General features: G+C 46.2%; 1 protein-coding gene across 3 annotated transcripts in view; it reads left to right on the top strand.

Moving 5' to 3' along the window:
- TMEM229B (transmembrane protein 229B) overlaps window positions 1-24877 on the top strand; it is a 193545-nt gene that overhangs the window by 92239 nt on the left and 76429 nt on the right. The window contains exon 1 of one of the 3 annotated variants that reach the window (XM_074997207.1): window positions 22919-23082. The exons of 1 other annotated variant lie outside the window; for it this stretch is intronic. In XM_074997207.1, the coding sequence (XP_074853308.1) occupies window positions 22924-23082 (159 nt within the window). In that variant the 5' untranslated portion in view covers window positions 22919-22923. Of the gene's footprint in view, window positions 1-22918; window positions 23083-24877 lie in introns of those variants that run through there. One more of the 3 variants, XR_012645978.1, reaches the window with a different exon arrangement.

The raw sequence follows: 24877 nt of genomic DNA, 5'->3' as shown, positions 1-24877 counted from the left end.
AACATCTTTATTAATGACCTGGATGAGGGACTGGGTTGCACCTTCAGCAAGTCTGCAGACAACACTAAGCTAGGGGGGAGAGAGAGACATTTCTATAGCTCTGCTAGTATACCCTTGATGGAGAAATTATTGGGTGAAGTTTTATGGCCTGTATTGTGCAGAATGTCAGACTAGATGAGCGTAAAGATCTCCTTCTGGTCTTAAATTCTATGAACCTGGACCAGGGTGACAAAAATGAACGGCTCAGTCACAAGAAGTTCCTTTCTCCCCTAAAGGACACTCTCTGGGGAATTCTTAGGCACCTTGCCACTGGTTATTTATTACAATACTTTAACCAACAGGAATAATGATTAACATAAACACAGTATTAGGAACCAGAGTCCTTTTATTCTGGGTACTGTTAGCAGCAGAAATGGGAATCACTCGGGGAATGTCTTTGGGTTGAAAGTGGTAATGTCATAATCATCAGGTCCGTCTCTGATCATATTCCTACTTGTCCCTGCCCTCACCTTCTGTCTCTTGCCATTCCTTGTCTACCTCTGCCCAGCTCTCTGCCTGTCTCAGCTCAGCTTCCTTCCTATTTTTCTCATGCACCACTGGATCATTGTCTGCTTTCTCGTGTAGCAGGACAGGCTGCCAGATTTGATCAATATTTTAAGTGGTCCTTGAAATCCAGAAACTTTTGTAAGCCTAACAGCTTCCCCACAAGTCAATGGAAGCGGCTAGATTCTCAACGCCTTTTAAAATCAAACTTATTTAAGTGCCCAAGTGTGGATTTAGGCATCCGAATTTGAAAATCTTGATCTAATACTGTTTTTAATGTTATTGATTTCATCACACAAGTCAGCCTTTCTATTAGTACTGAGTGCCTGGCATGCTGCCAACTGTTTCTCTGCTGGGATTCCAGCTGAACTGTGCTATGATAGTGAGACAGGAGACTACAGTTGAACTTGGATAGATCAAGGGCCATTCCTGGGTTGCAGAACTGCAACCTGGGTGTTACTGAGTGGTTTAATGTGTACTGTTGCTTAGAGTGGTAAGATTTGGTTTAGCTCCTTTCTTCCTCCCTGTTCTTCCCTAAATCAATGATATTATCTAAACCTTGTTTATTTAATGTTATCTCAGAATTCTGCTTCTGTAGTAGGTGGACGATTTAAACAGCAGTCTAAACTTAGGTTTTGGAGCATTACATGGCATTGTCCTTACAAACACATTACACCATTTACTTTGCACTTGTACATATTTTCCAGCAAGTCACGCTTGTTTTTGCCAAACCACACTCCCTTGGAGACAAGATCATGTTGACTTCAAAAGCAGGGCACCTCAAAAGTATGTGCATGTCAGCTGGTGTGATTTAATGTGGGAAAATTACTTTGCAGCCAGCCATGCTGATGGGAACTTTTGCTGTTATTATAAACTACTTAATTGGTAGAAGAAATCTTGATCCTCTGCTGTTAAGGTAACTGCTACAGAGGTGCAACATCTCAATCAGAATTCACAGTCTTTTTGCTGCAAACTAGATATGGGTGACCTAAACTAAGTAGTCTGAGGATATTTGGTTCTGTGTTTAGACCTGACTTTCTTCTGCATACAGACGTACCAAAGTCCACCCAGTAAACTAAAGGGGATAGCCTGTAAACTCAGCCCCTAGAATAGTGGTGGGCAAGCTGCAGCCTGTGTGCCACATTAAGGGTAATCTAGTTATGTGTTGCAAGACATTTTGATTTCATTGACGGTCTGCGGGTGGCATATTCCAGTTCCCAGTGGCCAGGGTTCATTGTTCCCAGACAATACGAACTGCTGGGGCTGTGCCTACCAGTGAAGGGGCTGCAGAGAGGTGGTGGCTGCTGCTTGACACAGCTTGGCTGGGAGTGATGAACTGCAGCCACTGGAAGCTGTGGGGCGTAGTGCCTCTGGATGGTCAACATCAGCAAAATGTTTTGTGGCCTGCAATCAGATTACCCCACCACTGCCACAGAACCTCACCTGGTCATTTCTGCTTCAAGCCCGTAACTTCTAATTAAGCTGTAGCATAGCTTCCAGAAAGGTGTCCAGTCCTGGCTTAAAGACTTAATGTGAGGGAGAATCTACCACATTCTTAGGAAAGTTATTCCAGTGGTTAATTGTCCTCACTGTCAAAAAGTGCACCTTAGTTCCAATATGAATTGCTTTAATTTCAACTTCCAAGCATTAGATTGGGTTATGTCAAGCCCTTTTCTGCCAAATTAGAAAGAAAAAATACTGCCAGAAATCACCTCTCTACATAGGTACGCACAGACTGTAATCAAGTCTTGCTCTTCTTTTGTATACACGAAATAAATGGAGCTTCTTCAAACTCTCGCTATTTTGATATGTTTTCCAGACTTCAAGTAATTCTTATCGTGACTTGACCATAACACTGGGATTAGGAAATAAAGTTGTTTCTTAACAGTATGCCTGTGTGTGTCAGACCTTTATTACAGGCCTAGTCTTCACTGCTGAAGAAGGTATTTTTTATCTTTTTACCTTGTGGGTAATGAACAAATTATCTATCCCAAGGTAAAAACACAGTGAAGACCAGGCACTTTAGTTTTTACAAGGCAAACTCCCTGTGATCAAACCCTGATGGGCATATAGGACTATTTACTTCTTGGTTTACCTCCTGATAAAATTAATTTTTTCTAAAGTGCCTAGTCTTTAGTGTGTTTTTAATCTCAGAATATCTCACACTTATTAGTTACTTCAAGTTAAAAAAGCACCTTTTTAGCAGTGAAGACAAAACTGTGGATGTGTAAAGAAGAGGAGCAGGCAATGTGGGAGTAAACAGGCAGCGGAGGACAATGGTACTTGGTAGCATATTTGTTTTGTGTGACCATGGTATGGTTGGTATTGGGTGGTAAGCAGCACATTTAGTTTTCACCTATCAGTGTGCTCTATGCACCCTGCTGTGAGTCCACAGCTACAGAGGTAAATACTATCTGTGTAAGTGACGTCACACATTACATACTGCATGGAAAAACTGTATCAAGCTCCGTTGCAGTGGGTGTCAAGACTGCATGTAACCGCCCATGGGAGGAGAAACTCCATCAGGGCCTAAGCCCAAACTCAGCTGAAGAGGCATTACAAATGTCGCTGGTTCTGGAACCTAGGAATAGGGCATAGAACTTTTCAGTTCTAGATTGCTGGTTCAAATTCAGACCATTCTGTAGAAAGCAAAAGCTGTTATGATCAGGTGACCGTTAGGGGACTGATGCAAAAAGCAGTGGTGGTCCCAGTCCAATTTCACATAGCCAGATTGGCGATACCCCAAAACCTACAAATACAATTTACATTTCTGACCCTCCCCCTACAAAGGCCAAAGCCTGAGTGGACGCCAGAGACTGAACTCTCTCCTGAACCTGGCAAGTGTTTCTGGGAGATCAGGGCTTGGGCAAGGTATAAGAGAATGTGTTGCTGCCCATATACCGGCTTAGAGGATCCATAGGGAATTTCAATTTTCAGAGCAGTCACGCCAGTAAGTTAAAGCATGCTAAACAAGTAAAGTTCCCTGAGCAGACCAGGAATTGGAGATGAGCAGAATTCCTTGCTCTAGAATCCCTATGTACTGAATTCAATTTCACTGGAACTAGCAGGTTGGAGTGTTTTTTTGGGCGGGAGATGGGAGAAGAGAAGGGAAAATATCTAGTAAGAGATAGGCTGGCTTTGTTGGAAAGGCTTTTGGCTCCCTTCCTGATCTGACACAGGAGTCAGACTAGCAACTGCCAGATGTTTGCATTCCCTGCTCTGGTATCTTTTAGTCCTGCCAGAGAAATCTGTGGTGGGAAGGAATTATCTCGTGGGAGAAGGGGAGAGAGAGGAGTGGGGAGGCAGGAGAGTGTTTGCACAGAGAGCCCCTGCTGAGCTCTCCCATGCCTGAATCCCCCAGGAGAGGTCATTCTCAGGTTCTTGTAAATAACCCTGGAGACTGTGACAGCTAGAACACTGTCCCAGACAACTGTGCCAAAAGGAAACAGTGATATTGAGCCATTCTTCTTGGGGATCCCCTTGAAAGAGACTCCTTTCTCATTAGTTTCCATGGTGACTCACAAAGAGAGCAGGAGGACAAACACTGCTCTCCTAGCAAAGAAGAAGAATAAATAGGTCAGTGTCTGGGAGTGCTCTTGTTTTCACATCCAGCAGAATGCCTGAGATTTAGTGCCAGTCCTAGTACCTTCCTCTCTGAACTGGTACGGAGAGTTCTACTGTGCCATGCCATGGTGGGGATACTGCTGCAGACAGCAGTTCATTCTGGCAAGAGGGATTAAGTGGTGCTGCTAGGCAAAGACAATGATGCCAAGTGAGTTTACTAGGTAGCTGGGCTGCTGACAGGCCATTTAAAAGGGGCTAGGACTCTGGGCTGCCTCCATTCTTTAAATCACCACTGGAGACCCACACAGTCAGTCCAAGTGGTGCTGAGAGCCGGCTGCCTAGCCCCCCACCTTCCAGGGGCCCCAGAGCTGTCCCGACACCCTCATTGCTCAGGGCCAGGCAAAGTGTCCATGGATCAACTTGTGACACTGCAGTGATCAGATAGAGAGCAGGCCTCAAGGATGAAATAAGACAGAGGAGGGTGGGTGGTGAATTTCTGATCTGCATCTGTTTCATTTTGCAGTGTAAGATTTCTGGGAGAATGCCAGGAAAAGAAGAAAAATAGAGGAGCCTCAATGATGCCTTTTAAATATGGCCAATATTTTAAAAGCAGTCACTTATAAGGCATGCCTCCATTTCTGGCTGACCATTTTTAAACATCTTTGGCCTGATTTTAGAGCTGCTAAGCACTTACATAGGGTTGCATGGTGTCCAGTTTTCAACTGGAAAACCAGGTCAAAAAGGGACCCTGGCAGCTTGAGTCAGCACAATTGAACAGGCTGTTAAAAGTCTAGCTGGCAGTACAGTGGGGTTGGCAGGCTCCTGACCTGGCTCCACATGGCTCTGAGGAAGCAGCCAGCATGTCGCGCTAGCTCCTAAGCTGAGAAAACATCACGGGGGCGCCACATGCTGTCCCCACCCTGAGTATTGGGAACTGCAGAGGCAGTGCCTGTGGACAGGGCCAGCATGCAGAGCCCACTGTCCATGCCTCAGCCTATGAGCTGGAGGGATATGCTGCCACTTCCTGAGAATCACCAGAAGTCAGCACTGCCCAAACCTCCTCCTGCACCCCCCAATCCCCTACCCCAATCTTGAGCCCCCTCCCACACCTGAACTCCCTCTCAGAGCCCACACTCACTTCCACACCCTGATTCCTTGTTCCAGCCCAGAGCCCCCTCCTTCACCCTAAATCCCTCATTTTGGCCCCAGCCCAGACCTCGCACCCCAGCACAGAGCATGTGTTGTGCCTGCTTTTACCCCGCAACTCCCTGCCTCAACCTGGAGTCCCCTTCCACCATACAAACCCCTCATCCCCACCTCCCAGCCAAGAGTCCCCTCCTACACCCCAAGCCCCTCATTCCTGTCCTTATCCCAGAGTCTGCATCCCCAGCCAGAGCCCTCAACTCCTTCCCCTCCTGTACCCCAATCCCCTGCCCCAGCCCAGGTTCCCTTCCATATTCTGAAACCCTTAGCCCCAGCCCAAAGGCCTCTCCTGCATCCCAAGCCCCTCACCACCGCAGAGCCTGCCCTCCTAGCTGGGCATCGGGAACAAGATGCAACTATAGACATAGAAAGAGGCCTTCAAACGAATTGCTTTTCACAGTGCCTCAGTAGTGCTCAGATCAGCCCAGGCCAGAGGAATGAGAAAAGTGTGGAAGAGCCTCTCCTCTACCCCAAGCCAAATTCTGGGGTGGTGAAGGGTTTGGGGTGCAGGAGAGGCCTCCTGGCTGGGCCTGAGGCCAAGGGATTCAGAGCATGGAAGGGCCTCTCCTGCACTCAAAACCCCTCACCCCAGAGCCTGCACCTGTAGCCCTGATCCCATTCGGAATCCCAATCCCCCACTCCTGCCTGGTGAAAATGAGCAAATGAGTGAGGGTGGGGCAGAGCGAGCAACGTAAGGACAGGGGATGGAGTGAATGTGGATTGGGGCTTCAAAGAAGGGGTGGAGCAGGGGCAGGCCATCAAGACAGGAGAGGGGACAGGGCAAGGTGTTCTGCTTTCTGTGATTAGAAAGCCGGCAACCCTACACTCACAGTCTCAGTGCCATCAAGGGGAGCTGAGGGACCTGAGTGCTTTTGGAAATGGGACTCAAAAGCGTTTCCAACAGGTTGTGCCAAAATCATGCCACTCAAATACATGGCCACTTATAAAGATGTTCATCTAAATATTTGATCATGCAATATTGTGAATGGGGAGAGCCTCCCCACACAGAGGCTAGAGTCTGTGATGGTAGCATCACCTCCTACTAAGAGTCTGTAACAGCAACTCCAACAAATTATGTAGGGATAGGGCCAGCCATGCCCAAGGGCACTCTTGAGCACTTTAAGATAAATGTCTGCTACCTATGACCCAGTTAATGATCTCTCCTGGGTCTCTTCTCACCACTTGGCCCCTCCTTGTGGTGTATTCTGGCTGCTGGCTTTCCCTGTGGCTATCTGATTTACAAGCCCCAGCAAGCTAGGGAGTCCGAGCTCAGGGAGCAGCCCTCCCATGGGGATGCCCTCCTTGCAAAATTCCTCCTGAGCAGTGAGCATTTATTTGCCTCACGTCTCCCACCACTCTGCTGTCCTGAAGAGACTCTCTTTTAGATTGAGCCACCATATCTCCCTGTCTCAAATACGGGACAGGGAGCTATGGTGGGGAGAGGCAGCTCCTCCCAGCACCACCAAGCCCCAGGGAGCCAGGAAGGAGGTGGCAGCTGCCAACCGTCCCCGGGAGCCCCAGGGAAGAATCAGCTGCTGGTGCTCCCCAGGAGCCCAGGGAAGTGGCAGCTGCCGGCCTGCCCCAGGAGCCCTGGGAAGCAGCAGCCGCGGGCTGCCAAGCGGAAGCAACAGGGTCGCAGTAGCTGCCCACGCTCCCAGCTGCTTCCCAGAGTTTCAGGGAAGAGACTCTGGCAAGGAGCTGCACCTGCACAGCTGCTGGTGGAAAGGTCAGCTGGGGAGGATGGCCCAAATCCAGGACAATTCGTCCCTTTTAAAATATAAGTCAGGACACCTTTTTGGTGTCCCAAATATGGGATGGATGGTCACCCTACTTTTAGATCTCTCCTCCAAACGGACCTCCCCCAGGAGCCACAGAGACTGGGGTTTCCAGGGCCCAGGGTTATTTCTACACCTGTATCTCTCCAATGTGGGGTTATCCATCCCCTCGCAGACCTCGTTTTGGCAAGGACCCTACAGGCAGCACTCTTATGCTGCTGGCAATCTGGGACAAAATTGTTAACTCTCTGAATTCAAAAAGAGTTTTTTCATCGATACTGCCGGCGACTGGAGACTCACCAATAAGTTTCAGTCCTCTTTTCTCATTCCTCTGGCCAGGGCTGATTTGAGTACTCCTGAGAACTTTTAAAAGGCAACTTGTTTGAAGGCCTCTTTCTGTGTCAGTAGTTGCATTTTGTTCCCCATGTCCTACAGGTTATCACTAACTGTACAATGACAATTAACAACAAATAACAATAACTGTTCACACCCGCACAGCTGGAGAGAATTTCTAGACAGATGACCAATAGAAAGGGCCCATGCAGCTCCAAGCTTAAAGACAATGGGATTCTTTACAAGGCTACCTACTCAGGGTGAGAGGGCAAAAGGACAGATTCCAAACAGAAAATACATAGCCAGGTGGAAGGTATGGATTCCAGACGCTGTCCATTCTCTCACTCTTCCGGGAATCTAGTGCCAATGCCAAGTGAGAGACAAGACTTTACTCACAGGTACATAGGTGCCGACTTCCCCTCCAGCGAGGCTGGTGCTTGGCAGCCTGCTCAGGCCCAGGCCTCACCCTCACTTTGCTTCTGCCCCAAATTCTGCCACTGCTCCACCCCCACCTTTGCCTCCATTGCTCCCCTTTCCCCAAGCTTCCAGCCCCACCCCACATTCTCCCTTGAGTGCACTCCATCTCTGCTCCTCCCTGTCTCTCCCACAGCTTCCTGAACAGCACAGAACAGTGTTTGTAGTGCTCCAGAACCACTGGGAGGGCGAGGACAGAGTAGGTCAACGGGGCCACAGGTGGACGAGAGGAATGAGAGGAAGGGGCAGATGGGAAGATTGGAATCAGTGAGTGCTTTGTACACATTCAGTGTCCCCCACAAGTACCACAGCCCTGCAGCACCCACAGAGCCAGTGCTTAAGCACAGGTGTGACTTTTCCAGTAATCATAAGGGAAATAAATCCCTTGGAATCCTCTGGAACGGAAAAATTGGGCCAGAGGAAAAAGAGAGTCCAATGCAAAGAGAATCTCCCAGGGGTGCCCTCCTGAGTGATCCTTCCAGGATTCAGATCTCTGAACTATGGAGCTTTTCCATGGAGTTTATCACGCATTGGCATCTGCTGTATGTAACTGCAAGAATGGGGAGTACATTTTCTGCTGAAACTTTTGGACAGAAAATAAAGTTTGCAACTACATGAATATCTTTTAGAAAATATCAGCTTTCCACAAAGAAATTCAATTCTTAGTTGGAAAGACAAATTTTGTTATGATTTTTTAGATGAAAAAAATTGATTTTGGTTGCTAAAAACAGGTCTTCAGTTTACAGGTTTTCTGATGAAAGCAGAAAATGTTTCTACTTATATTTCCCCTGTGTCTCTAGTTACAAGAATTTTGCTATATCAATCTGAGTAAGTGGTTATCTTTTGTTGTCTCATAAAACAGATTTTTTTAAAATTTTTTTAAAATACATTCTGGAGTACTTGGGGCTGTGTTTAAAGCTCTCTGATTATAGTTCAGAAGCAAGACATCCCCAGAGCAGTTTATTCATTCATTGCACTGCACAAGAGTCCTGTGAAGCTGTCTCTTGGTGCCATCTAGCTGCTGCAATTATTCATGGTTTCTCCATAGTGCCCCAGCTTTCCACAGTAAAGAGGAATGAGTTTCAATGCATAGCTTGATGCAGGGAATCTTTCTGTCTTATCAGAACAGGGAGAAGGGGTTAAAGAAAAATCTGAGGAAGATTCTATATCAGGCAACGCCAAACGTGGCTCCTGAGCCTCATGCAGATCTTTTACAGTTAGGTGATATCTACACTAAAGTGGTCTGTTGACAGAAGTTTCTGTTGGGAGATATCTTCCAACAAAACTTCTGTCAACAGATTGTGGCCAGATTGCCAACCATGTTGAGATCCGCTCCATCAACAGCGGCCAAACTGCCCAGCCACTCTTTCGACAAAATGGCCAATCGGAAGTACAGCAGATAGGGCTGCCTAGTGTCCCAGAAACCCTGTCTGTCGACAGAAAGCCCCCCGGAGCGTCCAGACTGGCTTTCTGTCAACAGCATCTGTTGAGAGAGGTGTTCTGCCTCATGGGAGAGGGGCTGAATGCTGTTGACGGAAGTGCCGCATCCTGTGGATTTACTGACAGAATGACTCATTTGTTGACAGAACGCCTTGGGAATGTGGATGCTCTGTGGGTTTTGTCAACAAAACTCTCTAGTGTAGACATAGCCTTAAAGTGTGGCTTGCTGTGCCCCCCCAGATTTCTCCCCAGTCTTCTTACCTACCAGATGGGGAGGGAGCTTGTGTTTTCTGCCATGCATTATGGTGGTGGGGTAGGGGCTAATGCCCTGCGAGGAGAGGAGTCTTAGGGCTTTAACTCCATTCTGGGGAGGCACTGGGGCACCTGGTTTCAGATAGGTACTTGCTCCAGCGGGCGTCTTGCTTTGGAAATGAAGTCCTGAGCCCCAGCAGGTGCTGCTCCATGGGATTGAAGCCCCATGCTCTGGAAGCCCCACCCTGCAGGCTGGGTTGTGAGGGCCTTGTAGCTCTTGAACTTTTAAAAATTATTGTATGTGGCTCAGAAATTCAATAGGTTTGGCCACTCTTGCTCTATATTTTAATATTATACAAACAGCTAGCTAGATTCTATCATAGGAATCAACATATCTAGGAATTAAAGCAGAGGATTAGCAATGAGGAAGTCAAGGTCCTGTTTGTCTTTCTGTTGTTCTCCATGATTTTGGTCCTAGTTAATTGCTTCAGTTTTTAGATGCCATATATGAGATATCTTACATGTCTGCAGTTAGGCACCAAAATTGAGGTTCCCAAAGACAGTGGCCACTTTTATGGGCTTAACTTCTCCATACACAAATTTCTCCATTAGTAAAATGGGGCGGGGAGAGAGAGAGGGAGGGAGAGAGAGAGACAGAGAGAGAGCGAGCAATATGTATTCTGGTGAAATTTCAGTGAAGTTGCATGCTTTTATAGCAGGCTGTTTGGAGTCAGGAATGCAGCGTTGTGTCCATGTTGTTCCCAGGAGATCAGAGAGACAATGTGAAGTAATATCTTTTTTTGCAGCAATTTCTGTTAATGAGAGACAGAAGTTGGCCCAGTTAAAGGTATTACCTCACCCACCTTGTCTTTCTACTTCTGGAAAGCCTCTGAGATCCCAGAATGAAACTCAGTGCAGAAGTACAAAGCATGAAAGACTAATTTGCACTTTGCTCAATTGGACATCAAACACTTCAAAGCAAACAGCTCTTTTCACATCTCAGAAAAGATATTACAGTACAAAGCTGTTAGGAGGTCTTACATTATAAAGACAAAATGTACCATACAACATTTCATAGACTATTATGAACTATCATAAATAACAAAACCTCCACTACTCTTGTCATTTTGTGATGCATTGTTTTTCCTTATTATAGTGTTGATTCAGTAACTCACAGAATTCAGTAATTCTCAGTCCCCACATCAATGAGGTTCTACTGTATTATTTCGGCTGTGTGTAAGTATACACTGTTGCATTCTCAACTATGTGTCAGAGGCCCTGACTGATTACAACTTATTGAGATTTTTCTTTAGGTCAAATGGTAGAGACATAGGAGCAGAAAGACATAAGTTCTGTCCCTGCTGTAGCCTTCAAACTCACCATGACTGTGAATTTGTTATACAGCAATTACTTTTACTACAGAGACTTGAAAGCTCTCCCTAAACACAGCATGAGATCCCAACTACATCACTCTCAAATAAACATCTTGTGGTAAGGTTGTTGCCTCTAGGCCAAGACAGAATTGAAGAGGGATTCTGGCGCTACAGAGCCTCCAGAATCTGGTTGGTGTTTATAGTTTAGAAATTCCTTTCACTATTTGGTACAATCATTATTCAAAAAAAAAAAAATGGAGTGCAGACATGAAACGTAGATATGAGTGTCACCCAGCTCTCTATTGCTATGTCTACACTAGAAGCACACATCAACAGATTGAATCTACACACAGCTAGGTCTGTCAACAGACAACTCCCCTCTGATGCCAGAAAGCGGAATGACAACCGGAACCCTGTCTCTGTTGGCAGAAATGGCTACACTGCACTATTGTCAACAGTACTCTGTCCAGAGATTGTTATGCCTCAAATTTTTGAGGGCTAATACCGTTGGGGAAAATAGAGAGTTCTGTCAAGACTCTGTTGACAGAATGCTTTAAGTGTGTAGATGCTCCCTGTGGCCCCTTCTGTCGACAAAACTTTCTAGTGTAGACCCAGCCTATATCTACTGGATTAGTGTCAGATGGTACAATTAAGTGACTATGTGCCTAGCCAGGATTTACTGAAGTAAATCTTGATGACTGGGGAACCAATCGGATGGCATCGTGGAGAATGTATTACATCTTCTGCCTGAGAGAGCTTACATTTGTTCCTCAGCTTTGTATTCTATGGATCTTATATGCCAGCAGTGGCTAAGATGGTGTATTTCGTCTGGGTTTGGTGAAAGGCTGCACACCATCCTTTTGGATGCAGACCTCATTGCTGTGTCCAATGCCTTTGTCACCCTGAGACTGCCTTGGAGCTTAGAGCTGCACATGTGGCTGGCTACCCCTCCATTTAGTGGTAGTTTTCGCAGACAGCACGCGGCACATGCACACTGGGGTATGCACTGCACTATCTTTCAGGTGATTTCTGGTGAAGACTAAGATGCTGATTTTGCGCTATGTAGCTCTCAAGCGTTTCTTTTTGCCTGAAAGACTGCTTCTCTCTTCACATGATGCCACCACAACACTTGTGTTCAGTCTGAGGTGCCGAAGCCCACAGTTCTGTGATTTAAATTGGACAAGTCTCCTGGCAGGGTGTTCTCAGAAAAAGAATCTGGACTTTGAAGTTCTTTGACTAGCATGACAGTCCGCTACCAAAGCTTCATCTATTTTGCAAGAATGTGGTGAGCTGGGGCCTGAATGGGCAGAGGTGAATATAATGATGTACTATTATATTTTTGTATGTACGTGTTTGTATAGATGGCTAACTAAAACCCAGAACTTAGATATGTTTCTCTGCTCCTGATTATGATGGCCTGTCCCATCTCCCACCTCAGAGCACAAGGGTTTCATTTTTACTCTCTTTGATCGCAGGCATCTCTGTGAATTGAGACCTCACAGTATGTCCTGGATCACAGCAAGAGAGATCCCATTCTTTGCACAAGAGCTGAAACTCTGGACAGCAATAAATTCCCCTGGGAACCTTCTTGTACAGTGACTCTCTACATCATGGGTCTCTTCACTGCGGTTGTCTCACTCAGATTCTGAGACCGCCTTCTTTGGGGACTCAAGAGTTTTGTCAGGTGGCAGCTCCAACCTTAGTGGCTTTTCTTCATCCATTTGGGAATTAAAACAGTCCTTTACCAAAATTATTTTTCCTATCTGGTTTAAGAATGGCCAGAATTGCTTATACAAACAGAAAGTTTCAGGCTTCCTTCCAAGAAAGATTATTCTTGTACTATGAAAATGACTTGAAAGCAGATTTAACTAACATGAGGTGAGAGTACAGCTATGCTGGAATAGATCAGCTCTACTGTCAGGCCGTCCATCAGGCACCACAGCCTTGGTCATTTCGCCTTCCTCAAATCATAGGACAGAGGCATTGGGAATAGAGGAGATTTTAAATATTTGGGGAAAGAAGATGGCTAGCTGCCCTAGTGCACAGTATAAAGAGAAGACAACACTACAGTAATGTGTTAGACATCTTTTTATTACCCTCAGTGAGAAGCATGGTCTAATTAGAGGACTGTGAGTCAAGACTCCTGAGTTTTATTCCCAGTTTTGCCTCTGATTGGTTGTTTGACCTTGGACAAACTTCTCTGTGCTTTGGTTTATCTGCTTGAATAATGGGCATATTAATGCATATCTACTTCACAGGGCTGTTGTGAGAATCACTTCTGATAAATGTGGGAAGGATAACAAAGATTGGTGGAGTGGTTAGTAATGATGAGGACAGGGCAGCCATATGAAGTGATCTGGCTTGCTTGCATAGCTGGGCCAATTCGAACCAAATACATTGTAACAGAGAAAATGCAAGGTCATTCATCGAGGAACAATGAGTACAGATCCAATATACAGAATGGGGAACAAAACCCTGGAAAGCAGGTGACTCTGAAAAGGATTCAGGGCTCATAGTGGAGAAGCACCTGAACATGAGCTCCTAGTGTAATTCTGTAACTGGTTGAAACTCCAAAATTTCCATTCTCTGGGAAATTCTGACACTTCAGAAAAGCTTTTGTTCTGAACCAGAAATTTTGAAATTTTCTGCAGATAGGAAGTTCTGAAAACTGCTCCAATTTTCATTTCATTTTGATCCCCAGCTTCCTCTGGAGTTCTCAGAACTTCGAGATTGTATAAATCCAAAGGTCCCATACCTTGACATAATACTGCACAGCTTGGCTTCCCTGGAGCAGTGGACTCTGAGAGCCATTGGTTCCTGTCCCATGGCTATCAACGTGCCAGGGACTGCTGTGGGGCCACAGACCTCAGAAGTTCACCACTCTTCAGCAGCCAGTTCATCAAAACATTATCCTCCCACAAAATTTGCTGGATTAGATGAATCAGTGTTTTCTAATGAAAAAACAAAACAAAAAAAAATTCTTTAAAAAATTCCCACCTAGCTCCAGGTGAGAGCAATCCATGGATGTATAAGCAAAGAAGTAGTGAGCAGGAGAAGTGAGGTGATCTTACCTCTATACACTACATTGGTAAGAACAGTACTGGAATACTGAGTACAGCAGTGTGCAGCGGCAGTTCGTAAAGCAAATAGGATGTTAGGAATTATTAAAAAAGGTATATATAATAAGACAAAAGATATCATACTTCCCCTATATAAAACTATGGTACGCCCACATCTTGAATACTGCATGCAGATGTGGTCTCCTCACCTCAAAAAAGATATATTGGCATTAGAAAAGGTTCAGAAAAGGGTGGCTAAGATGATTTGGGGTTTGGAACGGGTCCCATATGGGGAGAGGCTAGAGGGACTGGGACTTTTCAGTCTGGAAAAGAGGCAATTGAGGGGTGATATGATAGAGGTATATAAAATCATGAATGGTGTGGAGAAAGTGAACATAGAAAAATTATTTACCTTTTCCCATAATACAAGAACTAGGGGACACCAAATGAAATTGATGGGTAGTAGGTTCAAAACTAATAAAAGGAAATTTTTCTTCACACAGCGCACAGTCAACCTGTGGAACTCCTTGCCGGAGGAGGCTGTGAAGGCCAGGACTCTATTAGGGTTTAAAAAAGAGCTCGATAAATTTTTGCAGGTTAGGTCCATAAATGGCTATTAGCCAGGGGTAAAGTATGGTGCCCTAGCCTTCAGTACAGGGGCAGGAGATGGATGGCAGGAGATAAATCACTTGATCGTTGTCTTCTGTTCTCCTTCTCTGGGGCACCTGGCATTGGCCACTGTTGGCAGACGGGATACTGGGCTGGATGGACCTTTGGTCTGACCTAGTATGGCCATTCTTATGTTCTTATGTCCCCCTTTCAAAAAACTCTTCCTCTCCTGATAGCTTCAAATCAAGACTCAGTGGGCTTGTCTACACTACCTCCCTACTTCGAAGGGAGGATGGTAAGTAGGGTGTTGGCAGTTCATTAATGAAGTGCTGCACTGCATATGCAGCACCTCATTAAGCAAATTCCCCCCCAGCGGCAACGTACTCGATTGTGTCTAGCTGCAAAATTTTGAGGAGTAAAGGGACTTCAAAGTACCCCGGGCACGTCGAAGTACCGGCAGGTGAGCTGCAGCTAGACGCAAGCCAGTACTTTGAAGTTTAAAACTTCGAAGTTGTCGCAGGGGGCGGGGATTTGCTTAATGAAGTGCTGCATATGCACCGCAGAACTTCATTAATAAACTCCCAGCACCCTACTTACCATCTTCCCTTCGAAGTGGGGAGGTAGTATAGGCACAGCCAGTGTCTTTTAGGAAGATATGCTTTTGTGAAATACAAGTTATTGGACCTAATACAGAGATAAGTAGGTGAAATTTAACGGCCTGTGACTTGCAGAAGGTCAGACTAGAATTGGAGCTGGGAAACCTTTTTTGGGTTGGGGGCCAATAACCCACAGAAAAAACAGTTGGAGGCCACACACGAGAGAAGTAGTAAACCCAAAAAAAAAAAAAACACCATGAAACCACCTCACTGACATGGTCCCCGACTGAAAACAAACAAAAAAGGGACACTCCCCTAATTTCCCCTCACACGCCAGTCCCAGATCCTAGCAGGGCCAGAGCTAGTAGATTTTGTGGCCCTCCTTAGGCTCTGGGGTGGAGTCCAAAATGAGGGATTCACTGTGGGAGAGGGGTGCCAGGAAGTAAACCGGAGTAAGGGGCCACGGGAAGGGGTGTACAGTGGATTGGGGGTCTGGGCAGGAGAGGGGTGCAGAAACAGGGAGAAAGGGAGACTGAGTGGGAAAAAGAGCAGAAATGATCTACTGGCGGACCTGTGGGTAGGAGGGGGGCAAAAGAGCAGTGGGGTGAGGGCAGGGGGTCTGGGATTGCAGGGTCTGGGCAATGGGGGTGCTTACCCGGAGCAGTTCTCCTGTCACTCCCAGGCACAACCCCAGCTGCTCTGCTTGGCCAACATTCCAGGCAATCAGAGCAGCAGCGGGTAAGTCTCTACATGCAGGGCTGCACTGCCATTCCCCAACTGGGAGTGGGGGACTGTCAGCAGCAGCCACTTCCTGTCCCTGCCAGCTAGAACCCATGGGCCAAATCTGGCCTCACCTTGCCTGACTCTGGATTGTGAGGCTCGGGGCCCTGCACCCCACTGCGGTGGGGAGCCCCAAGCCTGAAGGGCTGGATCCAGGAAAGCTGTGGGATGGATCTGTACTGCAGGCCTGGGGTTCTCCACCCCTGGAGTAGAAGATCTAATGGTCCCTTCAGGCCTTACATGCAATGCGTCTCTGAGATCCTTGGGTGTATGGTGATGTGGAAGAGAAAGTTATTGTTAATTATTAGGATTTAATGAGCTGTGGACGATGAGCTAAACATACAATATTCAATTTGTTCTGTTCTTGAGAGCCACTTAATGATAATGAAATGAATTAAATGTACTCAGGTAACTAATGGGAAAGACCAGAGTATTGACAAAGTCCACAGAGCAATTATTTGTCTTAGCTCAGCAGATGGTCACATTGCCTGGTAGATCATTATAATAGACTTTGCAATATCAAGGTCTCATCACACAAGCTGTAACCTATCAAAAGAAAAAAGCAGTCATGTAACACTTTAAAGACTAACAAAATAATTTATTAGGTGATGAGCTTTTGTGGGACAGACCCACTTCTACAGATCATCATCATGATCTGAAGAAGTGGGTCTGTCCCACGAAAGCTCATCATCTAATAAATTGTTTCGTTAGTGTTTAAAATGCTACTTGACTGCTTTTTTGTTTTGATAGAATACGGACTAATACGGCTATCTCTCTGTCACTATTCAAGCTGTGACCTGTTCTTCATTGAGTAACCATACCTCTACTTTCCCTTGTTCCTCCTTGCAGAGATTTCTTTCCTTGATTGTGACACACACATGCTTCTTGTGTGGAGAAGACTGGATGTGCACATATACTGAGAGAAAACTTGCAGAGTTTGAGTTGTAAAAAATGAACGGACTGTTGAATGAAAGTTGATACTCACACTAGGAATGGAAAACATCTTGTAGTCATCGTGGGTCAGATTTCTAATGGTCATTGAGTACCCAGAGATGCAGATAGGTTCCTAATGGAATTTTCAAAAGTGCCTTAGCTTCTTATTCACTTTAATTTCAGTAGGCATTAGACAACTTTTGAAAATCTCACTAGGCATTTATCTGCATCTTGAGGCCTCTAAGGCCATGTCTACACTGATCTTTCGACAGAAGTTACTGTTGGAATATATCTTCTGACCAAACTTCTGTCAACAGATTGTGGCCAGATTGCAAAGCAGATCGAAAAAGCAATCTGCTCTTGACAAGATAGCCAACTGTAAGTACCTCAGACAGTGTCCCACAAGCCCTGTCTGCCAACAGAAGGCTCCCTGGAACATCCACACTGACTTTCTGTCAACAGATCTCTGTCAACAGAGGTGTTCTGCATGATGGGGGAATGGCAGAACACTGTCGACAGAAGCGCCAAGTTCTGTTGATTGACTGTCAGTTTTGTCAACAAGACTCTCTAGTGTAGATATAGCCTAAATACCTCTAAAAATCTGTCTTGTTATGACTTTCATCCTAAAGCACTCCCATCATATCTGTGTACATGAATTTCCTCATGCCCCTGTAGGGTGGAGCTGTTAGCAACTCCACATAATGGTTTAAGTGAGAAAGTAAAGAATCTCATCAGCAAGAGAAACTGCAGGAGAAAAGGCAAAATGAAGAAAAGATAAGTTAATAATTTGTTGTAAATAATATATCTGATAAACTTAGCTGCTTCAGAATTGTTTGTGACATGAGCAGCTTCCATTTGTCACAGATGTATTCATTATTCAAATCATTCTTAGTCTGTGGTTTATTAATGAGCTGTTCATTGGGAGTATTCAACATCAAAAATGCAAGAGTCAAGCTGCAGTGCTTAGCTTTGAACAGCCTTCCTATATCTCTTTGTCTCATACAGAATAATATCGTACACTATTTACTTGCTATAGTTATCCCAGCTCTATGACTGATGCCTTGGGCGATCTTGGAAAACTCACTTTATCTGTCAGTCTCTCATTTTCCTGACCTAGATCAGAGTCATTAATGAATCAGTAGAAGAGTCAGGTATTTTGATGCCCAATTTTCTGCTCTAACTCCTAGGAAACACTGTAGTGATGGCTGTTACAGAAAACTCCTCAAACCCTCTTATGCGGTGCCTTATATCCATGGATCTCAAAGCCCTTTACAATGGACAAAAGTCACATTTTATGGATAGGAAAACAGAGGCACAAGCACATGAAGCCTGGAGACAGAACTGAGATGTGCTGAATTCTGGTGCCTGATCCGCTGTGCCATACTGCCTCTCAAAATAGATAACTGCACTGAATTGAATTTTGGCTTGCAGAATGACCCTTTCAGCAACCATACCAACTCATCTCAAAAGTAATGTTTGCATTTTGTTAAACCTCTGAAAAATAACAGAAAATAGAGCTACCACCAATCCCTGCAATATCTGTAATTTCAAAGTATATTTGCTTTTCTGTTGCTCAGCAATAAATCCAAAACAGAAACAAGGAAATCTTTTGTTTTCATTTAAAGTTCAAACAAATGCAAAGTCTTTTTTTTTTTTGTATTCTCGAATAACAAGGAGGAATTGGCTGCAAATCTGAAAGATGAAGTCAGTTGGCTTGAAGTGATCATGAACTGACAGATTTCACGAATCTAAGGAAAGGGTGATAAGCAGAAGAATGAGAACAATAAACTTCTGAAAAGATGATTATATAGTAATAATAATAATAATAATAATAATAATAATAATAACAACACTCAGAGAATTGGTAGGTAAAGCATGGCAAGAAAATCTAAGGGTAGGTCTACAAAGCATAGTTATTTAGAAATAGCGATTATTTTGACATTGGTAAACCTCATTTTGGCTACGTCTACACTAAAGAGATGTTTCGAAAGAAGCTCTTCCAGAAGATCTCTTCCGAAAAAACTTCTTTCAAGAGTGCGTCCACACACAAAAAGTGGATCAAAAGAGTGATCTGCTCTTTCAAAAGAGAGCGTCCACACAGCCACCGGTTTTTTGAAAGAATGGGCCAGGGATCGAAAATAAAGACTGTTCTTTCGAATGAAGGGCCCTGGGGAGCATCGACACACATTTTCTTTTGAAAGAAGCTTTCGAAAGGAAGAGTAATTTCAAAAAGAGCGCCACATTCTTTTGATTTATTTTTGAAAGAACACTTTTGGGCTGTGTCTTCACTTGCATTCCTCCTTTGAAAGAGGCACACAAATGAGGGAAATGTAAAATGCAAATAAGGTGCAGATTTACATATCTGGCACCTCATTTGCATGTTCTTCTTTTGAAAGAAAAAAGTAGTGTAGACGTGGCTCTTTCAAAAGTAAACCCCATCTTTGAAAGAAACCTTCCTACCCGTTTTTTTTTTTTTTTTTTTGGGAAGAAGGGTTCTTTCGAAGATGGGATTTACTTTTTGTAAAAGCTGCGTCTACACTTCTTTTTTTCTTCCAAAAGAAGCTCTTTTGAAGGAGAATATACAAAAGAGGTGCCAGCTGTGTAAATCTGCACCTCATTTGCATTTTTGATTTCCTCATTTGCATGCCTCTTTTGAAAATACTACGTGCTATTTCGAAATGCATTTTGCATGTAGCTGTGGCCGTTTCTACACATGCCACTTTCTTCAAAAGTGGCATGCTAATAAACGGCCCAAAATAGGCTAATGACGCACAGATGCAAATTTCCCATGCCTCATTAGCATAAGGTCACATGATTCGGAGTCCAGAAGACGCTCTTCCGGACTCCAAAACGCTATTTAGAAGGGCAGCCCCCCAGGGGGTCTTCCAGAAGGAAGTTCTTCTTCCGGAGGACCCTTCTTCCTGAAAAGTTTTGAAAAGAAGGGGCCTCCAGAAGAAGAACTTCCTTCCAGAACACCCCCTGGGGGCCACGCTTCTAAATGGAGTTTTGGAGTCCAGAAGAACGTCTTCCGGACTCCAAATCACATGACCTTATGCTAATGAGGTGCAGGGAATTTGCATCCATGCCTCATTAGCATATTTCAGGCCATTTATTAGCATGCCACTTTCTTTGAAAGTGGCATGTGTAGAAACGGCCTGTGTTATTTCAAAATAAATTATTCCAGAATATCTATTCCAGAATAGCTTATTTTGAAATAAGGCTGCTGTGTAGACATAAACTGTAAGAGACAGAAAGAGTCCAGACGATCTGGCAGTTTCTCAAAAGAGACAATATTAAAGGCACAACAGCAAACTCTCCCAGGCTGAAGGGAAGATAGGAAAAGTAGTAACAGGGCAATATGGCTCCATCAGAATTCTTTAAAGACTTGAAAATCCAAAAGGAATACTACAAAAATGGAAACATGGATGAATTGCTAATAAGGTGTACAAAAGAACAGCTCAAACATATAAGGGCAAATTCAGAAAGACTAAGTATAGTTACAAAAGGAAAAAAATTAATCAGAAATTCAGAACTTACCTCCCCTAAAAGAGCCTTCAGACAATTAAAAGACTAATAGGGTTGTGCCATTACAAAGTAACTATGGCTGGATCCCAGTGGCTGTCTAAAACCAGCCAGGGAAGGGACTCTCAAGTAGTTAGTTCAGCTGCAAACTCTCTTGACTCAACCAGACATCTGCCCGTCAGTTCTGTTAGAGATAGTGCTACTGTAACAAAAAATAGACAGTTCCATGCTCTGTCCTCCTCCAACATCCTAACATCTCAGACCTTCTCAAGCTCTGATCCCATGAAGCATGCATGGCTGCCAATGAAAGAGTGGAAGTGTGAGAGGCATTATCAGAAGTGTAATGCCTCCATTCCTCGGAGTTCATCCTCCTGCTGTTACCCGCTCATTATGGCCCTCACCCCCTTTATCTCCTCCTCTCCCACTGTTTCCTTTCACTCTCTCCTTAGCCTAAAGCTGAGCCCCTCCTACGCAGCTCTCCCTCTCTCACTTAACTGTAGTATGCCTCAAATCCTCACTGTTCTTTCCCTCACCTCTCCAGTACCACAGGGCATTCTCCTTTTCTTATCATGCCCTCAAATGGTCTTGGATATTTTCTGAAAAATAATACTTAATAATAAATTGTAATATATGTATCAGGTTGCTGCCCTCTTTCTTACTAATCTATTATCTGCTAGACATGTAAGGTGCACCTCTGTAATATCTAAGCAACCTCTTTTTCAGCTCTCTTGAAATTTATTCAAAAACTTTTTTAATCAACCACCATATGCTAATGATAGCAATAATATCCCATCTTGCAAAGGTCAGACACTGAGTTATAACTAGCTGTATGTTAAATTTTATTTCCCCATTAAAATGTTCCATGTTTTTCATACCTTGTTATTGTAGAGAAATTGATGTGGTCAGGTGACTCTGACAGACTGTACATAGAGCTATCCAAGTGATGAGAGCCTAATAACGCAATATTCTTCTCCAGTCCAATCTGGGGTTATTGGCTGATATCTGTCTGGTGCTGAGTACTTGCTGGTCCTGACGCTTCTGGGCTAAAGAAGCTGTCTTTGATAGACACTCCATTGTGGCAGAATCTTGATGGTCCCTCATTAAAGAACATCCCTCTATCCAGCACAAACCTGATGTTGCCTTGCTCCTGTGGCTATACATTACTGCCATCAGAATGTAGAGACATAAAAATAGTTATAGAGATCTTCTTTCTCAATCAGATACTTTAACTTTGTGCTCCCAGCATTGTCCAGAGGTCAGAGGGGAGCACAGTCATTGTAGTCTCACCTCCTAAATAACACAGGGAACAGGACTTCTCTAAACTCATTACAGTTTGAAATACAGCATACCTTTTAGGAAAAACATCCACTCATGAGTCAAGTATAAAAGGCTGTAGGAGCGCATAGTTTAGCTGAGACTACCAGAAACAGCAGGGCTGCAGTAACCTGGGGAAGTTCAGGAACTAGGAGGTTATGAGGAGCTGATGATACTGTGTTTGTTTTTAGGTCTTTGGAGTTCTGTTTTTGACTAACTCTGTTGTTCATCTGGGAAAGAGCAAATGAAAGGCGTTGGGCCTGAGAAGCTGATGAGACACCGAAGCAGAAGTTCTTAAAGGGGCTGCTAAACCCAGGGTTATGAGTTCAATCCTTCAGGTAGGCCATTTGGGGCTCTGGGGCAAATATGTTAAGAAAGGGACAGTGCTTGGTCCTGCCTAAAAAGGCAGGGGACTGGACTTCATGACCACCTGAGGTCCCTTCCAATTCTATGAAACATGTACCCTCATGAGGGGGAAAATGGTGGTAGATGCTGTACTACAGTGGCCATTCAATAGAAGGCCTAGAACCTGTTCTGGTGAGATTGCTTAAGCAGCTAGAGGGAATGACTGAGGCCTGAACAAGACTGAGTTACCCAGGTGCTCTCTTCTACCTCTGTACCCTTTGTTTTGGGCTCGCGGCCCACATTGTGGCCTTGGCAAGCCAGGAGCTTATGTCCTCACTGGAATACTGATGAGGGGACAGGGAGGAGCTATTCTTCCTGCAAGGCCCCTCATGGCAACCACAGCATGTAGCACCAGGACCCCGAAGCATCCCCAGGCAGCCAGTCACCTGCCTTGGGGGGCCCAGAAGCCTGAGTGGGGAGGAGGCCCAGCAGCTCCTAACCGCCCCCCAGCTGGTCCCCACCGGCGGCTGCAGCTCAGCTACTGAGGATGCGAAGCCTTCGCGTACGAACTTCCCGGGTAAACGGGGGAGAAGTGCGGCTGGGAGGTCACCCCGGAAGGCGCCAGCGGCTGGGCGCGGAAGAGCTGAGGGGGGAGGGGAGAAGGCCCGCAGGCAGCTGCCTTTTCCGCTCGGGTCCGCGCGCGTCTCCCCGCGGCGGGAGCTGGCGTAGGCCGGCAGCGCAGGGGTTAAGGCTGCTGCGGGAGCAGGCCCCTGTCAGGAGCGAGCATGTGCAGTTCGCAACCGCATCCATGCTACGGGCGAGTGTCCCTGGCACACGGAGCCCAGCCGCCGCCCGGCCGGGCGAGGGCCACCATGCGCGGCTGAGCGGAGGGAGAGAGAGGCAGGAGCCGGAACCGGACCCGGATCCAGGCCCAGGCCGAGCGCTCCCCGCCCCCTGCGCCGCCCGGGTAGGTGCCGCCGGATGCTGAGCCGGGCTGGGATGCGGGTGCCCGGCCGCTGGGGCTGGCGCTTCCTGCCGGCGGAGGGAGCCGCTTACCCCGGAACAAAACGGGCTCCGGGCGCGGCGGCCGCGGGAGGCGAGGGGGAGCGGGCTGGCCCCGGCCGGCCGGGGGGCAGGGCGCGCGGCGGGAGGGAGCCGCTGTCTGCAGCGCAGATAGGCTGGGGTGGGGGGAGCCGGGGCCAGCCGGGAGCGGGCTGCTGCTGTAGCACCCGCTCGGGCCCCGTCGCCCTCTCCTGGGAGCGGCGTCCGCGTGGGGCGTCTGGCAGGCGCTGCAGCCCGGCGAAGGGCAGGAGCCTGCCCCCGCGCCCCAACCGGCTGAGCGGACCGCGGCGGCGCACAGGAGATCCGGCCGGGCACCTGCCGCGTCCGCCAGCGGGGCTGGGGGGGGAGGGGGGATTCTCGCGTCCAGGGGTCGCACGTTCGTTCGGTGGCTCTCAGCACCATCCCGCCCCTTGTCCACGCGGCCGCCAAAGGCCGGGCTGGGGCAGGCGGCGCGGTGGGTGTTTTGCATTGAGCTGGAGCTGCTTGAGATGAGGGGCACGGACAGATTCCCGTGCGCTACGCTGCAAAGCGCTGCCCCGGCCGGGCTCCTCTGTTGAGCCGGCTGCACAACGCGCCCTATTAACGCCTTCTCTTCCGCGAGGAAACGGGGCAGCGGTGACCTGCACAGCCGTGTCTGCTGCCTGTCTGAGCTTTGTTTGGGGGAACCCGTGAAAGGGCGTTTGAACGCTATCCAGGTGTGTTCCCCCCCTTTATTTTCTTTGAGGAGCAGCGCTCAATTTTCTCTGCCCAGTGCCACCCTTTGCTTTGCTAGGACAGGTGGTTTTCATAAGGCTGAAGTGGCAGTGGAACCTTTTGATTTTATTGAAATGAAATGCTTCAGCTGACCCAAAACAAAGAATTATTCCAAATCTTGGTGTTTGCAGGAAGCTTATTCCATTGCTAGCCTTTGTTCCCTTGTTTGGACTGGAAAATGTGCAGCAGTTCCAACAGAGTAGAACACCTGGCTTCTACCCGTTCTAGGTCTTGGTACTAGGATTTTCAAATCTGCCTTTAGATTCTTGTGAGGGATGGGATATTGGCAGTCCCTTCTCCTAACCTCCGTCTGAGCCAGCATGTCATGCCAGGGCTTCCCGGTCTGGGTTTGGCATCCTTTTGCTCTGGACTCCCAAACTCACGTCACATAGGAGCTAAAGTTCAGAAGCTAGTCCTGCTCTCCCTCCCACCAGAGGCAGGGAAGCTTTCCCAGATTCAGTGTTTCCTTTCAGTTTATTGCATTGCTTAATAACTGGATCCTCTTATTTTCCCTCCAGCAGCTGAAATTATTCATAGACAGCCTAGTGAATTTGATTACCTGAAGTAGGTTTATCAAGTGCCCATAAAAGAAGTAAATTGCTCAGAGCACAACATCCTTTCGTTTTCAGGTATGCAAATACATTCCTTAAAACCCTGCATTGGTCAGGGACCTGCTAGTGGTAGATAATTTGATGATGGCTAGTCTATCCCAAAGGGAAACTTTCAAAAATCTGTGAGTGGGTAGAAAAACAACAGTTGTTAACAACGAAACCTGTAAGGGTGACAGCCTCTGCTCTCTACAAGTCAGGCAAGCCCTTCATAGGTACCACACATTAAGTGCATGCTTCTGTCTTATCTACATCAATGGGATTTAAACCTGAGCTTAAGTACTTCCCTGAAGTGGGATCATAATTAGCAGGTCCAACATATTGCATGCATAGATAGCA

This window comes from Carettochelys insculpta, chromosome 6 (genome assembly GCF_033958435.1).
Source record: "Carettochelys insculpta isolate YL-2023 chromosome 6, ASM3395843v1, whole genome shotgun sequence".
NCBI lineage: Eukaryota > Metazoa > Chordata > Testudines > Carettochelyidae > Carettochelys > Carettochelys insculpta.
The sequence above is the reverse complement of the archived record's forward strand: the minus strand, read 5'-3'. Positions and strand labels throughout refer to the sequence as shown.